Genomic DNA, 17,622 nt, shown 5'->3' with positions numbered 1-17,622 from the left:
AGGAAGGGGCGAGGGAGGAAGGAAGAAAAGAGGGAAAGAAGGGAGGGAGGGGGGAAGGAAGAAAAGAGAGAAGGAAGGGAGGGAGGGAGGGGGAAGGAAAGAGAGAAGGAAGGGAAGAAGGAAGGAAGGAAAGAGAAGGAAAGGAGGGAAGGAGGGAGGAAGGAAAGATGGGAGGGAGGAAGGAAGGAAGGAAAAATGGAAGAGAAGGAGGACAGGAGGGAGAGACGAAGGGAAGAAAAGAGAAGGAAAGAGAGAAGGAAAAGAAAGATATGTTGCTTAAATTTATTTATTTAGACATAGAGAAGGAGCTGGAAGGTTGCAAAGCAAACTCCTGGTTATTACGGCTTTGGGGGAATGGAATGGAAGTAGGGGCAATGGGGAAGAGGAAGAATTATCATATACTCTGTATACTTATGTATTGCTTAATTGTTTTACAATGCAAATGCATTCAGGTACTACTTCTGTAACTAAAAAAAAAAGAAAAAAGAGAAAATACTGCATGCTGTAGCTTCATTATAAAAAGAAATCCTTGCCATCTAAGGACAGGCATAACTTTGCCCTTAGAATATGCTGCTGCACCTTTTTGCGTGGTTAGTAGTTTAATTTGGTGGAGGGAAGGTAAACATGCTTCTCATTTTATTATTATTATTGATTTTTTAGATAATATAAGCACACCATTTGGAGAATAGCATAAAAATCTCAAAGAAGTCATCCATGGTAATTGCTATAACCTCTGTAACCACTATAACCTTGATCCTTATTCTCAGGGCTGAGTTCGTGAAATTCCTAATGGTTTTTGTTGAGAGAGCTACTTGTAGGCATATAAATCAGAGTAAGTTTTTTGGGGGGAACCACTTTGGTATTATATATCAAAAGCCTTAAAACTATGCATGCCCTTTGACACAAATTCTACTTAACAGGGACCTATCCTAAGGAAACCACGTGAAGACAAAGATGTCTTCAGCCTAAAGACAATGTTTATTGAAGTATTGTTTATAATTGTGAAACCATCCAAATAGGGATGGGCTACAAAATATAGACAGATCTGGGTTAGAATTTACAATTTTGGCTTTTCTACTTACTAACTTACTAGCTGTGTGATCTTGGTCAATTAACAATTTATCTGACATAGATAGATCTAGAGATAAAAATGAGAATCAAAGATACACGCACATACACAGGATTATAAGTATCTACTCCATTGATTTGAAATGTTTGAGTGACATAATCCATGTAAAACATCTAGAAGAGTGTTTGGCACATAGTAGGTCCTCAATAAAAGGTAGCTATTAAGAAAAGAATGGTTCATGCACGTGATAGAACATATGTGTGTAAGAGGATTTTCAATGGCATGGAAATGCTATTTATAAATCAAATAAAAACTAGGGTTCAAAATTCTTGAGTATGATCTTAGCTACAGAGAGAGATTAAGAAAGAGAAAGGGAGAGAGATAAAGACAAAAGATCAAGACAGGAAGAGAGAATATACTAAAATACTTATACCGTGAATTAAACTAGGTGATAATTGACTTTCTCTTCATGCTTTTCTCTAAATAGAATATATCTGAATGACTAAAGCCCTAGCCTTTTCTCTGAGGCGCCTAAGAATTCTTCCTTTTTTGGACAGAGGTATCTTTTATCATAACCCTAAGAAGGACTTCTACTGGAGAAAGAACTGTTGTTAAATCTCAATGGTATTGCTAAGACCAACTTTTCTTTCTCTTCTTTTTTTAAGACCAACTTTTCAAATGTTAGATGTTATGCAGGGAAAGACATCATTCTGGTGAGGCAGCTCCAATTGTTTAGGAGCAATTCTAGGAGAAGTTTTCAGGTATGAGCCATTAGCAGCAGCTGGGAGTTGGGCACACTGAACTCGTAAAGGGATCCCAGGAGACCTAGATGGGTTACCAGCAGTATCTGCCTCAAAAGGGTCAATGGAAATTAGCCTCTCTCTACGCCGTCTCCCTTATGAGGAGCCAGGAGAGTAACATGAAGCCATCTGGTTGCTCAGATACTTGACTTAGGTGGAAGATGTGGGAAAAAAGGCCTCTTCCTAGCAAAATGGGAGGCAGCATGGGGAAGAAGTTAGAGGAGAAGTTTCCTTCTCTTTCCAGCATGGCCAATGGCTGCGGAAGTGAAAGGTAGGGGAAGGGGGCAAGAATGCAGTAGATGGAGGATGGAGCCAGTATATTTAGGGCATTGGTTACATTCAGCAAGCAAATAAATGGATTAAGCAAATATTGAGGATAAAGAGGCCTGGGTGTCTCAATGTTGGAGAAGGGAATTATGAACATGGAAACTGGGAGGGCTAGAAAGAACCCTAACCTTGAGGCGCCTGGCTGGCTCAGTCAGCAGAAGATGCAACATTTGATCTCGGGGTTGTGGTTTCAAGCCCTGTGTTGGGTATAGAGATTACTTAAAAAAAAAAGAAAGAAAGAAAGAACCCTAACCTTCTGGTTGGACTGGAATTGAAAGTATCAGTGTGAACTCATTGTTTTTTTTAAATACATATACACACATGGATGTAAAAACAGACATAGATGTATGGTGTGCGTGTAGAGAGAGAGAGCGAGAGCTGGAAAGACCAAGACAGACAGACAGACAGATAGATAGATAGATAGAAAGATAGATAGAGGTCTGGGGTAGGGCCTGGAGATCTAAGTACTTAGCCATTGTCTCAGGAAATTCTGAAGTTAAGTGGTCCACAGACCACCCTCAGAGGAATGTTGACCTAGAAATTCAGAAAGTGGGGCGCCTGGTAGTTCAGTCGATTAAGCGTCGGACTCTTGATTTCGGCTCAGGTCATGATCTCAAGGTTGTGAGATCGAGCCCCGTGTCTGGGCTCCATGCTCAGTATGGAGTCTGCTTGTCCCTCTCCCCCTGCTCATTCACATGTTATTGCTCTCAAATAAATAAATAAATGAAATCTTAAAAAAAAAAAAAAGAAATTCGTAAAGCTGTGGCAATCTTCTTACTCAGTCCTGACCTAACTCCTTTCATATCTTTCTGCTTTCCCAGGGTGACGCTGTACGCTGAGTTCCTTCCCATGAAGGCCAGAGCTAAGTGTATTTTGCTGATTGAGGTAAGGAGGGTGGTCTGGGTTTCCCAATAGTGTTCAGTCTCTGAGCAGGAGATTCTCGGGTGTCCTGAGCCACAGGATAAGGAAATGGCAGTTTGTCAGTTATGTCAATTTGAACATTTGTTTTTTGGGGGGTTTTTTTTGTTTTTTTTTTTTTGCTATACAGATAAATTCTTCAATTGACAAAAAAATTCAATCTCTTAAAAAAAAATGGTGGCAGGCTGGTGGTATGTCATTCTTGGAATGAAAATGGCTTTTATCTGAGAGTTGCTGCCAAACAGTGCAGTTAAGGGAACCAGAACTCCTGCCCCTTGTCCATATCATCACCCTCCACCCCTATTTGTATCTGGACTCACCTGTGTCTTGTGTGAGCGGCCAGCTCTGTAACCTAGAGGCTGCCTTAAAAGGCCCTTTGTCCAGCTAATCCCTCTCAAGCCTTCTTCCTGCCAGGGTCTTGTGACCCATTTTCCTATCATGATCTGGAAACTCTCAGGGCAAGTATGTAATTGCCCAATGGTGCCATGCAGTGGGCAGTAGGGTTTATTTGTTCTTTCCGAACATTGATGTCCACAGTGATGTCTATGATGCCATTCTCTAGCCACCATGACCACACTGGCAATATTAATGACATTAACCCCACGGCCCAATCTACCACCCTGACTGCATCTACCCCTGACCAGTGAGGATGGTAGTCAACTAGTCCACACTGGTATGGATGAACCAACTCTTTAAATATTGAGATGTATCTGTGCCAGCAGATCCTGGTCACTGATTAGGCCTCATCACCTAACACCCTGTCCTCTCCTAGGACCCCGTAGAACTTCCCATGATCTAGCAATTAAAGAGTTAACTCCTGGCACAATCATGGTGTGTGTGTGTGTGTGTGTGTGTGTGTGTGTGTTGGGAGCAGGGCGTGTCTGGTACCCATTCTGGTTGGTCAGTCCTGTATCAGTTTGTTAGACATTTTGACTATCACCCCTGGTTGTCAGCAACAGAAATGTGGTTAATTTAAGCAAAAGGGGATTTGGGAAGGCTCTTACAGGCTCCCAGAACTGATGGGGAAGTTGAAGGACCAGGTTTGTCAATGGGCAATAGTTGTAGGGTCCCAACAGGAATCAGCATACTCAAGTTAGGATAATTTGAAGAAAGTTTGATAAAGGGACTATTTCTAAATAGCCCCAGGCCGGAAGTTCCAGTTGCCAGGCAAAGGCAGGAAGTAATTAGCAGTCCAGAGAGGGAGAGTTGTATGTCGAGAGCTATTGGACAGGACCTGGGACCTTCTGCTGAGAGATGCAGCGAGCCCATGAGCACCCTGCTGAGAGGGAGCCAGTGGAGTAAATGCCCCAACCTCTCTTACCTCCCTCCCTCTCTCCCATTTCCTGTGGGGCTCCCCATTGGCTGCACCCAGTGGGAAGCCAGAAGACAGGAAGTCTATGGATGCAGTGCATTCAAAGAGCAAGGTGGGGAAGGATGGGGAGTGACTCGGAGAGGCACACAGAAGATATTCAGCCCTGCAGAGAAGAGGCAATTGGGACTAAGGATACTAGGGCCCCACTGGGCAAGAGAGATGGATGTCAGTAAACAAAAACCAATGTGTCCATCACCATATTGACCTCACACAAGGTGGTACTGATCTCCTTAACCAGAGCTACCACATTGTACACTCCAGTGGGTACCATGCCAATATTATACCCTGTGGATGGCACCCTCAGGAGATGGACAACATGGTTGCCCTGGCCCAACTATATGGACCCCAGGAAGAGTGCTGGTCATTCTGACTTTGCAGACCCCAAGGACCCCTTACCCATATCGATAGTGTCATCTACAATGACACTGACATTGCTCATGTGTTGACCATGCGGCTCCCATCACTGATCCCATTTTCCCATGCCAGGTCTTCTGGGCCATCGGGACAGTGTTCGAGGTCATCCTGGCTGTGTTTGTGATGCCCAGCCTGGGCTGGCGCTGGCTACTCATCCTCTCGGCTGTCCCCTTGCTCCTCTTTGCGGTCCTGTGTTTTGTAGGTATCCTTTAAGACATCTCAACCTTTGTCTCTTGGCCTTCTGCTGTTCACTGTATTTCGGTGGGGAGGGGTGGAGGAGGACACCGTCCTGTAAGGATTATTTTTCAGATTTTTGGGGGGGACTCTGACAGCAACACCAATTAGTAATAATAATAACAATGGCAGCAATCATAACTACATGAACCCATTCCAGGCACTGCGCTAAGCGCTTTGTCTGGATTATCTCACTTAATCCCCTCGACAACCCAAAAAGATGGGATCTATCATTATCCCTATTTTATGGATGAGGAAATGGAGGCACAGAGAGGTCAAGTAATTGCTCAAGGTCACACAACCAATATAATCAATGACAGAGCCAGGATTTGAAGCCAGGCCTCTGGAGCCAGAGGCCCCACCCTTAAAGACTCCACACCCAGATGAGAGTATGTGGCTGCGACCCAGTGTTCTGTTCCACCCTAACCTGCCACACCTCTACCCACAGTGGCTGCCGGAGAGCGCAAGGTACGATGTGCTGTCTGGGAATCAGGAAAAGGCCATTGCCACATTAAAGAGGATAGCAACCGAAAACGGAGCCCCCATGCCGCTGGGGAAACTCATCATCTCTAGACAGGTCCGTGCCTGGCCCACTGTCTGTGGTGTGTGTGTTCGTGCACCTGCGTGGGAGCGTGTACGAGGGTGGGTGTGGTAAATCCTGAGGCACCAAAAAGAGCAGAAGCAGACCAATTCTCCAAAAGCCAGTTTTCCTGAATTAACTTGGTAATGTATCTTTTTACCAAAAACATGTTTCAAGGAGCATTCTTTTTGAATATATGTAGTAAATAGGAGTATATTTTTCCTATGTACATATTAATATATTTATTTCCTCAATATATTCTCTCTATAAATATATTGATGAATCTATTTCTAAATATATTAATGAGCCTATTTCAAAATATATTCAACAAATGCAAACATTCTCAAATATATTCAATAAACATATTTAATGAGTATTGTTTTTTCATTCAAGAATATATTAAAAAATATATTTTTATTCACAAAAACAATATTCACAGGTAGACTAAACCACCTATGGCCCATAATCCTTTTTTAAGCATTTAGCATGTTTAAATAAGCAAGCATTTCTCAAACTAAGGAAAATATATTTGTTAAATATATCTAAGAAGAATATAATCACTGTCATAGAATATACTCTTTTTTAAAAAGATTTTATTTACTTATTTGTTTCATTATTATTTTTAAAAGATTTTATTTATTTATTTGACGGAGAGAGAGATAGTGAGAGCAGGAACATAAGCAGGGGGAGTGGGAGAGGGAGAAGCAGGCTTCCAGCCGAGCAGGGAGCCCAACACGGGGCCCGATCCCAGGACCCTGGGATCATGCCCTGAGCCGAAGGCAGCCGCTTAACGACTGAGCCACCCAGGCACCCCTCATAGAATATACTCTTAAAAAGAACATTGTAGAGTGGTTCAGTCTGTTAAGTGTCTGTTTTCAGCTCAGCTCAGTGGGGAGCCTGCTTCTCCCTCTCCCCCTCTCTCACCACCCTTGCCCCTGCTCATGCTCTCTCTCTCTCAAATAAATAAATAAATAAAATCTTAAAAAAAAAAAAAAAAAGAACATTGTAGAGCAAAGATTTGATAAATTAGCAAATTATATGAAATTGGCAAGTGGGTCGTTTAACTAATCAATCTTTCAGCACATTGGCTTCTGGCGAATTGATTTTCAGCACATTAATTTTTGTGATCTTGACCTAGAGCTGGCTTAGTCTGGGCATGAAATGGTTAGACAGGCCTTGGACTGACTGACTGCGCCCCGGGTCTATGGGACTACCTGAGAGTCCTCAGGGCATGGAGTCTGCTTCCTGGCTCCAGGATTTCAGGCTGGGGTTGGGGGTTGCAGAACGTCTCCATCCTTGCGGAATCAAGACTGTAGACATTGCTGGGTCCTGGCTGGAGGGCCTCACTGGGCTGGGGGACTTTGCGCTGTGGGATTGAGTTCTGGGTTCTTGGATCCTGAGCGTGTAGCCCACCAGCAACCTCCCTCCCAGCCGTGGGTGTCCACCCAAGGCCAGCACTGCTGGAGGAGTGGAGAGCAAAGAGCATGTCCTTGTCTTGAAACAGGAAGACCGAGGCAGAATGAGGGACCTTTTCACACCCCATTTTAGATGGACAACCTTGTTGCTGTGGTTTATATGGTAAGAGCTGTTTCTTGACACTTTGATCCCCTTCACCTGTACCCTGTTTGGGGTTCTGTTTTTATGCGATGCACAGAGAACTCTTTGATCGTAGGCAACAGTTACAAAGTTCAGTGGTTTGAGCATCACTTTCCTGATCTCTGCCTTTTCCAGATATCACCTGTAATACTATTTTCTTAGTCTTTTTCTTTAATTGAACTCACTTCTGACTTAGATAAATGTCCTTTTTCAAAGTAAGTTTTTAATTTTATTTCCAATATCATTAACATCAATGTTATATTAGTTTCAGGTATACAATATAGTGATTCAGAGAGTTTATACATTACTTAGTGCTCGTCATGATAAGTGTGCTCTTAATCCCCATCACCTATTTAATCCATCCCCCCACCCACCTCCCCTCTGGTAACCATCAGTTTGTTCTCTCTAGGTAAGAGTCTGTTTTTTGGTTTGTCTCTTTTTCTTTTCCTTTGTTTGTTTTGTTTCTTAAATTCCACATATGAGTGAAATCATATGGTATTTGTCTTTCTCTGACTGACTTATTTCACTTAGCATTATCTTCTCTAGCTCCATCCATGTTATTACAAATGGCAAGATTTCATTCTTTTTATGGCAGAATAATATTCCGTTGTCTGTATATGTGTGTGTATATAAATATGTGTGTGTGTGTGTGTGTGTGTGTGTATCGCATCTTCTTTTCCATTCATCTATCGATGGACATGGGCTGCTTCCATAATTTGGCTATTGTAAATAATGCTGCAATAAACATAGGGGTGCAAATATCCTTTTGAATTAGTGTTTTTGTATCCTTTGGGTAAATACCCAGTAATGCAATTACTGGATCATAGGGTGGTTCTATTTTTAATTTTTTGAGGAACCTCCATACTCTTTTCCAGAGTGGCTGCAGCAGCTTGCATTCCCACCATTAGTGCACAAGCATTCAGATAAATGTCTTTTAAGAGGGAATTTTATATGTCTGCTTTGAAGAGAAAAAACCTTAATTGCAGGCCATATATTTTCAAGAGATACACAGTAAAAAGTAGCTAGATTGATGATTTGCCAAGTCACTGAGCTGCTGTATTTAATAGAGAGACACAGACAGAGGGTAGGTGTTAAGGACTCATTCATTAGCAAGTAAGTGAAACTAGGAAATCATCAAAATACAATTGACTTTGAACAATGCAGAAAGGGGGTTGAAGGCACAGACCCCTGAGCAGTTGGAAATCTTTTGACTCCCCCAAAACTTAACCAATAGCCTCCTATTGACCAGAAGCCTTACTGGTAACATAAACAGTCAATGAACACATATTTGGTATGTTCTATGTATTATATGTTATATCTTAAAGTAGGCTAGAGAAAAAGAAAATGTTATTAAAATCTTCTGGAAGAGAAAATGCACTTGCAGCAGTGTACTGTATTTATTGAAAAAAAGCTCTTTACAAGTGGCCCTGTGCAGTTCAAACCCGTGCTGTCCAAGGGTCAACTGTAATTGAAAGGAAACGTAAAACGGATTTTTGTCACAATGAGATTCAATATGCATGCTCCATCAAGTCCCCTTCTTGGCCAATATTGCCTTGGATACCGCCAGTGGCATGGGGCCTACCGCATTTGGGGAACCACTAATTTGGTCAATACAGGCATCCTTAGAACTTTCAGTCCTGATCCTGGTCTATTTTCCTTAAATAACAGCCATTGGCGATGTCTGGATGTGGGCAGGATGGAAGGCAGGGATTTGTACAGAGTAATTACCTGAAAATCCACAACTAGTTAAATCTCAGCTATTCTTTGAACTCTCTTTCTACCAAATCACGTATACAGCATGAACAGTGTGCAGAAGGGGCCTGGCTAACACTTTGCATTCTGGTTTAACCAGTTCTCACTTTTCCCATGCACCTTTGAGTAGAGGTGCTAATTAGCAGGGGATTGTCCTGAAAAGTGGTCAGTTGCAGGGAAGTGGAGGGGAAAGCTTTGGTAATATACAGAACTGGGCTCTAGCTCTGTCTCTGCATTCCTAAGAGCTGAGCCAGGCATTTATTAAACACCTGCTGTGTGCCCAACACAAGTGTGGAATCTGTAGGATTTTTTTTTAAATGTTTTATTTATTTATTCATGAGAGTCAGAGAGGCAGAGGCAGAGGGAGAAGCAGGCTCCCCGCTTAGCAGGGAGCCCAACGCGGGACGCGATCCCAGGACCCTGGGATCGTGACCTGAGCCGAAGGCAGACGCTTAACCATCTGAGCCACCCAGGCGCCCATGGAATCTGTAGGATTTTTAAAAAAGGGAGTGGAGGTGGGAGTTTAAGGTATCTATCTTTGCATGCAGGTGATTCAGTTGGGCCAAATACTGAAGCAATTAATTGGAGACTAATTTTTGTGCACTATAGAAATTGCTAAATTTGCTAGCACATATTGCAACCCAAGGAAATTAATCACTGCGGTCTGATTATGACAGTTCCCACGTAACTGTACTACAGGATGATAATGTTCTGGTCCTACAGACTTGAGTGTTCTAGTTCCTGGGACAATTGTGAATTAATTAACTATTTCATTCTGATGTGAAATTTTAGGGAAGTCTGCAGAATCCACACTTGTACGGGGCACACAGTGGGTGTTTAATAAATGCTTGGTGAGTTGATTCAGCTCTCAGGAGTTCAAGGGCAGAGCTGGAGTCCAGTGCTCTTTATTATCAAAGCTTTCCCCTCCTCTTCTCTCTTCACGTCGACCGACTTGGCCCAGAAGCCCTGATCAATGTCACCCATGACTGTGTTCTTCCAAATTCTGGTCCCCCAGACTTGTTTTCCCTATTGCCAGTTGAATAAACAACCTTGGGTGTTCTCTGTGATATAATACAGTTCTTGGTCTTTCAAAGGACAAAAGATCACGTCCCTTTATCACATCACTATGCTTTGTACCTGCCATTTTCCTGCTCAAGGGCCCCAGGAAAGCCCCCAAAGGTCCAGAGTCACCCATGCCCAAAGACTGGTCCTCGCTGTTATAGATGCAAGTCCTTCCTGAGGGGATGGGGAAAGGGGACTTGCATTTCTCCCATCATTTCTTTACCTCTTCTTTCTTCCTTTCTGGCAGGTTTTCCAATGCGTTTTCTTACTATGGATTAGTTCTGCTCACCACTGAGCTCTTTCAGGCAGGAGATGTGTGCAGCAGTGAGTATGAAACTACCCTACTCCCACCCTACATAGTCACATACGCATGCCCACCCCAGGTTCCACCTCTCCTGAGCCTGACCATGCACAAATACCGGTGACGTTACCCCGCAGACTCCTGGGAGAAAGCCTCTGCCAAATGAGCATAGAAGACCTGGACTGTGGTCTCCAAGATACTCTGTAGAAAGCCAAATAATCTTGTCATGATAAAAGTGACATTACAGCAGAGTCATATCTTATGTCACTTAAAGGGCTCGGTGAAGTACAGCACTCATGGCCGTTTGATGGCCATGACCCTATGCAGCAATTCTCATGTGCATATGAGGTCTGAGAACCAGGCTGGATCTCAACCCTGGCCACACAACAGAATCACCTGGAGGAGCTTTTATTTTTTTAATTTTTTTAATTTTTAAAAGATTTTATTTACTTATTTATTAATTTGAGAGAGCATGCCCACATGCGAGAGAGAGCATGAGCAAGGGAGAGGGGCAGAGGGAGAGGGAGAAGCAGACTCCCCGCTGAGCAGGGAGCCCCATGTGGGGCTTGATCCCAGGAATCCAGGATCACGACCTGAGCCGAAGGCAGATTCAATTGTGCAGCTAGAGGTGGGAGCCGCTGGACAGAAGGAACAAAATAGAAAGCAAAGTGTATATGCAGATGTCTGGGCTTTCAAACCATTCTATCTTTAAGAATAGGTTCCTAGCATTGAACCCTGGGTGGAGGATAAAGAGATCAAGTTCTTGCTTGTCTGCGGGATTTGCCCAGTTGTCTTTTTCATACTAAGCCTCTATAATCTTAGTTAATAGTTTGGTTTATTGGTATAAGGATTTAATGAGTTGGTGGCTTAGCCGCATATTTGGGGTTTGGTACCGAGAGAGTATAAATTGCATGTCCCTAACAGTGGACGCACTGAAGCAAAGCAGAGGATCCAGGGGAGTGTTACAAAGCAGGGATTGGCAAACTTTTTCTATAAAGGGCCAGATAGTCAATATTTTAGGCTTTGTGGGACATACACCTCTGCCGTTGGAGGAGGAAAATAGCTGTGGACAATAGGTTAATGAACGAACACTGCTTGTGTTCTGATAAAACCTTATTCGTGAATGCAAATTTGGATGGCATATCATTTCTATGTCATGAAGTGTTATTCCTCTTTGATTTTTAAGAATCATTTTAAAATGTAAAAACCACTCTTAGCATGCAAGCCAGGCAGAAACAGGCAGGAGACCAGCTATGACTTGCAGGTGATATTTTGCCAACTCCTGTTTAAAGCTCTCTCTTATACCTGGGTAGGAAAGTGATACTGTGCAACAAGCCCATAGCTGGAAATCAGGGAGCCTGGGTTCTAGCACCAAGTAGTTGTGTGACCTTGGGCAAGTCATTCATTCGATATTTTCTATATGCCAGGTACTGATCTAGGTGTTAGGATACATCACTGAATACAAACTACAAATATCCCTACCCTGTATGCTCATATTTTGGTGGGGAGAGAAAAAAAGAGAGAGAATAGCATAAGTAAGTAAATAACATAGCGTGTTGGAAGGTGATAGGTGTGTCAAGGAAAAAAATTTAAAGAAAAGGCAAAATCATGCCTCCCCTACAAATATACAATGAACATATATCAAAGATTTTATTTTATTTAACTCATCAATTAATGAATGAACCAGTTAAGAACTGTGAAAAGTCTGAGGACTTACCTCTTTGTAAGCTAGCAAGTTAGCCTTCCACAGCTTCCACAGATGCCTGCAAAAGACACAACACTCCTGGATCAGAGACAAAGAACTTTGTTACTCACAGTAATAGCAGTCGCTGAAGTATCAGCATTTCCTTACAACGTAAGGAGCTCCCATTCCCACAGGGTAATATGAAGAAGGGGGGCCACAGCTGCAAAAGCAGTGGGTTATGTTACAAAAGGGGATCTCTGAGCTTAGGGCACCTAGCTCTCTTATCCTGGATGGTAAAGACAGAAAGCTGGTAAAGCCTGCCCTTGTCCTGCAGGGAGACATTATGCCATTGAATCCCATAAGCAAACCTGCCCCTTGCTCCAAAGTTGGACACTTCCTGTCAAAGTTGTTGGTTAAACAAAGGTCCTTGAAAAGATAGTTTAGAACAAAGATAGTGTCTTTGCTTATAAAACATGCAGAAATGTGAGCAACCCATGGAGAATTGTTTACTAACGCCAGCAAGGGTTTGCATCTGGTTCAAAGGAGAATTCAAAAATACGTGTACGTATATAGGCAATCAGAAATGCTGAAAAGGCTTTACAATTAGAGGCACAACTTGTCAATATGCATAAGGCAATAATCAATTGCATCACCAGACACAATTTGCATTTTGATGGATAAGAATCATTTGCATTAATATCAATATTCTATAATGTGCATAGCTCACAGATAATGAAAGGTGATACAACTTGTAAGGGTGCACTAGACAAAACATTTTGCCCATTTCAAAGTCTTTCATGCTATTTCTTAACAAAGGTATGGGAAAAAAAGATAGCCAAGCAGGATAAGGGAGGTCAGGAATGGGTGGCAGAGCAAGGGGCAGTGGGTCGGTTGAAGTTTTAAATGGGGTGGTCAGAATGGCCTCCATGAGGTGAGATTTAAAGAAAGACATAAAGGAGGTGAGGAAATTAGTCATAGGGATATATCAAGAGCAATTCAGGAAGAGGCAGCAGCCAGTGCAAAGGTCCTGAGGCAGGAGTGTTGAAGGAACAGCAAGAAAACCAGCGTAGCTGGAGTATAGTGAACAGAGCAAGGGCGAGAGACAGAAGGTGGGATCAAGGAAGTAATGGGGGCCAGATAATATAGGTGGGGACCATAGAGGCCACCCTGGAGTCTGCCACCTGGAGTCTGTCTGCCACAAAAATACCTAGTGTGTGCCAATTCTGGGCTAAGCACATTCATATGCACAGCCTGATTTCATTCTCCCAACCACCTTGCCCAGTGGCTTTATTAGCTCCAGTTTTATGAAGAAACTGAGGCTCAGAAAGATAAAGCTGTAGCCCTGCTGGTTGGGATTTGAACCTGAGTCTGTCTGACTGCCGGGCCTGGGCCCTTTCCACGGTATCGCAGCTGAAGCATGCCCAGGGAAGGAGGTGTGGGAGCAGGAGGGTGTGAGTCAAGGTTCTAGGCATGGCTCTTCTTTCTCCTGTCTCCCACCTCCCAGTCTCTAGCCAGAAGAAGGCAGTAGAAGCAAAATGCAGCCTGGCCTGTGAGTACCTGAGTGAGGAGGATTACATGGACCTGCTGTGGACTACGCTCTCTGAGTTCCCAGGTGAGGAACCTGTGTGAGGTGGGGCTCCTCGTCTGGTGGTTCCACCTGGTGCTGCCTGGAAGCAAATCCCCTTTCTAGGGGAGCTGGAGGTTCTTTTTTCAACCCTTAGCTACAAGTTGACAAGAACTGTGAAGGCTACTCTACTTGAAGGCTCACAGATTAGGCTGCCCATTGTCACGCTCACTGGCAGAAGACATGAGACTCCTGGGTCAAAGACAAAGACTATTTATTACCCATGGCACAGCAAGCAACATGTTCCACACTGGCTCCCAGAGCCCCCCAGTGGAATTCGATAGCAACATGAATAGCATATTAGTGTCAGCTCCCCTTGCTCCCAAATCTCACAAGGATGAGGACAAAGGGTCCAGGTGGATGTTACACATGCAATGAGGTAGTGGGTACACCTGTTGTGCTCTAACTCTGGTCCTTTGATAAGAACCCGTCACCCAAATGCATACACATGCTGATAATGGATGATGGTTGCTGCTTGAGGAATTACCTGAGTGTTCCCTTCCATGTACCTGATTGATCTACTGCTCCCTATATTCTTGACCCTGTATTCCGCAGTTTTCCTTGACTTCCCAGTGTCTTCCTCAATCCCCTTTTCACTTTGCTTACCTGAGGAATCCCAGGCTTAGGGAACTCAAATCTTCTGTAATGGGTTGCCAGAGACCTGCCCAGTTTTGCTCCAGAGAGAGAGACATCACCTTTATTACACTGGACAGTAAACAGACCTGCCCTTGACTCTGGAAGGGGACAATATCCCTATCTTCCAAGGCTATTGACTATCCAAATTAAATGATAGCCTGGAACAAAGGGCAGCTAGTGCCTCTGCATGCAAGAAATACAAGAGACCCATGGAGAATTGTCCCCCATCAGCACTCACACTGGAAGGATCAGTGGGTGTCAAAAAACCCAAACCTGCTGGTAAAGTGAAGGTGATCTATCTTTTCCTTTCAAAAAACTAATAATTATTACAACAACAATAGTATCTGGTATTCACTGAGCGCTTACCATATGGATATCTGGCTCCACGCTAAGTGTTTTCTAGGTATGTCTCATCTAGTCTTGAGAAGTAGCATAATTATCTCCCATTTTACAACTGAAGAAACTAAGGCTTAGAGAGGTGTAGCAAAAACTGTTCCTAAACTTGCAGCTGCCGGTATCTGCATCTTTGTGTCTGAGGGCTCTCTCAAGAGGGATGGAAAGCCTCAGGATCTAAAAGCAAGCAAGGTGGCTGGAAGTCCCAGGGACTTAACATCTGGGAGCTGCTTTCTAATGATAACTGCAACAGTCGGTGGTATATAAATACCCTAGCTTCCTCGCCCATCAGGCAGAATTCTAAGATGCGTGTTCCACACTGGCTCCCAGAGCCCCCCAGTGGAATTCGATAGCAACTGCCCACAATGGTAACTTGCTTGACAGGCACTCTTGTCTTCCCTTCCCTATCTTACTTTCCCAGCCTCCCACTGGTGTTTCTTTGGGTTACCTCTCAAGTAAGCACTTGTACTTGGACCCTTGTCCCAGGGTCTGCTTCTAGGAAAGCTCAGCTAAAACACTGAGTGTCCTACACTTGGCAGAGCTAAGAACGGAGGTCCCACCCCGGAGCCCAGGGTCTTCACTCCTATACTACCCTGTCTATCTTTCTTCTAAAACCCTTCCCCACAGAGCTCAGAGGGTAAGACTAGGGACTTGGGGTTAGATACCACATTGCCAATAACCATTTCCATGACTTTTCGATGATTTCCATGATTTTACCTTTCTGAAACTCAGATAATTCTTATTTATTACATTTATGATTTGTTGTTTCTGTTCACTGACACATCCCAAGGCTCCTAGAACAGTTCCTGACCACAGCAGGCACTTAATTTTTTGATTGAATAAGCGTGGGAAATGCAGGTGTTGATGGCATTTATTTTAGGGAGTTGTTCTGATGATTAAGCAAGATAATAGATGTAAAGTGCTGAGCCTAGATTTAATAATTATTATTAATATTATTAATAATAAGCACCATGCTATACTGTCTCTACTGAAGTAGGGAGTCTTATTTTTATTGAGTCCCATTTTACAGAGGAAGTAACTGAGGCTCAGCAAAGGCAAGGGACAAACCCAAGACCATATGGCAAGTTAGAGGCAGAAGGAGGCCTTAGAACCCGGGTGGTTCTGATTCCCATCCCTAGTGTCCATTGCCTGGATTCAATGAATACCACATCCCTTGGTGGCTATTTAGTTATCCATTGCTGTGTAACAAATTATCCCATATTTTAGTGGCTTCAAACAACATATTTATTACTCACAGTTTCTGTGGGTCAGGAAGCTGGGAGTGGCCTATCTGGGTCCTCTGCTTCAGCTTATCTGACAAGACCGCGATGGTGGTGTTAGCCCAGCATCTGCAATCACATCTGAAAGTTCAGCTGGGACGGGGCCTGTTTCCATGCTCACTCACGTGGTCGTTGGCAAGATGCAATGCCTCCAGTGTTGTTGGACTGAGGGCCTCAGTTCCTCACTGGTTATTGGCCAGAGGCCACTTTTAGGCCAGCGCCTAAGAAGAGTCAGGGGGAGAGAAAATACCAGCAAAGCAGAAGCCACATTCTTTTATAACTTCATCTCGGAAGTGACATCCCAATGCTTTTCTGTATTCTAGTCATGAGAAGCGACTCACTAGGTCAAGCGCACTCTCAGGGGCAGGGAATTATATGGGGTGTGAATACCAGGAGGCGGGGGGCATTGGGAGCCATATTGGAAGCCTCCTGCCATGGTGCCCCTGCTCTCCCCCAGGTGTCCTTGTGACTCTATGGATTATTGATCGCCTGGGCCGCAAGAAGACCATGGCCCTGTGCTTCATCATCTTCTCCCTCTGCAGCCTCCTGCTGTTCATTTGTGTTGGAAGGTGGGTCTTGAAACCAGCTCTCTCTGACCAGCAGGTTCACTTCTCAGGTCATGGTCAGTGTCTCTTTGGGCCTCTAAGCTGTGGGCTATATTCCTGGTGGTCATCTGAGAGATTCCCCCCCCGCCTTCCCCGGTCCCTCACTAGGACTGAGACTCTTGACCACAAGATCAGACTCAATTTGAGGCCTCTAATGGGGGTAGGGCTGCGGGGGCACTTTGGTCTAGGTTTTGCCCCAACACTGTCACATTTAGACTTTTCACATTGTCTCCCAGAGAAATCGCACATACAACTGTTTATGTATGCGTTAAAAGCATTCCTTTGTTCAATGGAAATATTTCAAGGGCCTGTTGTATAATCCCTTTTTTGGCATTTCTCCATTTTTCCATCTATCAAGAGCCTCAAAATATGGAAGAGGCTTATGCCTCTCTTGACCTCGGAGAGGCCCCAGACCAAAGCTGGTGAGGAATATGTGGAAGGCCTGGAGAGGTAGCTAAGACCCTGACATGTTGGTGTTCTTAGGCATTTTGGGGAACAATGGAACAGAGGGTCGGGGACCAGGATTACCTTAAAAATACTGCATAGAAGTTTACTTTCACTGGTTCAGCTGGCTATTGACTCTACCAGGCCTCGTCTGGGTTTTCAATGATTTATATCACTTCTCTCTGACCTTGCCCTCAACCTGGGCACCACAGATGTTTGCAGCTCTTAGCCTGGAACTTTGGAGAATGATAAACTTATAAAGGCAGGCCTTTAGAGAAGGCAGCAGGATTGTGTGCCTGTGTGGATATGTCGGGTGGGGGTGGGCTGAGCCAATTTCTAGGGTATAAATTCTGCCTGGGTAGATAGGACTTTGCTGAAACAAGCTGAAAGAAAAACAACAACAACAACAACAAAAACCTGCTCATCTTCTTTTTTATTTCTCTCCCTAGAAACATGCTCACTCTGTTACTCTTCATTGCAAGAGCATTTATTTCTGGAGGCTTCCAGGCAGCCTATGTTTACACACCTGAG

General features: G+C 43.8%; 1 protein-coding gene across 1 annotated transcript in view; it reads left to right on the top strand.

The window, feature by feature from the left end:
• LOC110592463 (SV2 related protein) overlaps positions 1–17,616 on the top strand; it is a gene marked incomplete at its 3' end in the record, with an annotated part of 62,109 nt that extends 44,493 nt beyond the window's left edge. The window contains exons 7-14 of the mRNA XM_044921146.1: positions 3,018–3,081; positions 4,973–5,098; positions 5,583–5,711; positions 7,219–7,292; positions 10,372–10,448; positions 13,614–13,721; positions 16,500–16,611; positions 17,541–17,616. Of these exons, the coding sequence (XP_044777081.1) occupies positions 3,018–3,081; positions 4,973–5,098; positions 5,583–5,711; positions 7,219–7,292; positions 10,372–10,448; positions 13,614–13,721; positions 16,500–16,611; positions 17,541–17,616 (766 nt within the window). The remainder of the gene's footprint in view (positions 1–3,017; positions 3,082–4,972; positions 5,099–5,582; positions 5,712–7,218; positions 7,293–10,371; positions 10,449–13,613; positions 13,722–16,499; positions 16,612–17,540) is intronic.
• Positions 17,617–17,622: the final 6 nt, after the last annotated feature.

This window comes from Neomonachus schauinslandi, chromosome 14 (genome assembly GCF_002201575.2).
Source record: "Neomonachus schauinslandi chromosome 14, ASM220157v2, whole genome shotgun sequence".
NCBI classification, from domain to species: Eukaryota; Metazoa; Chordata; class Mammalia; order Carnivora; family Phocidae; genus Neomonachus; species Neomonachus schauinslandi.
Note: the sequence above shows the minus strand (reverse complement) of the source record. Positions and strands in the feature narration are given on the sequence as shown.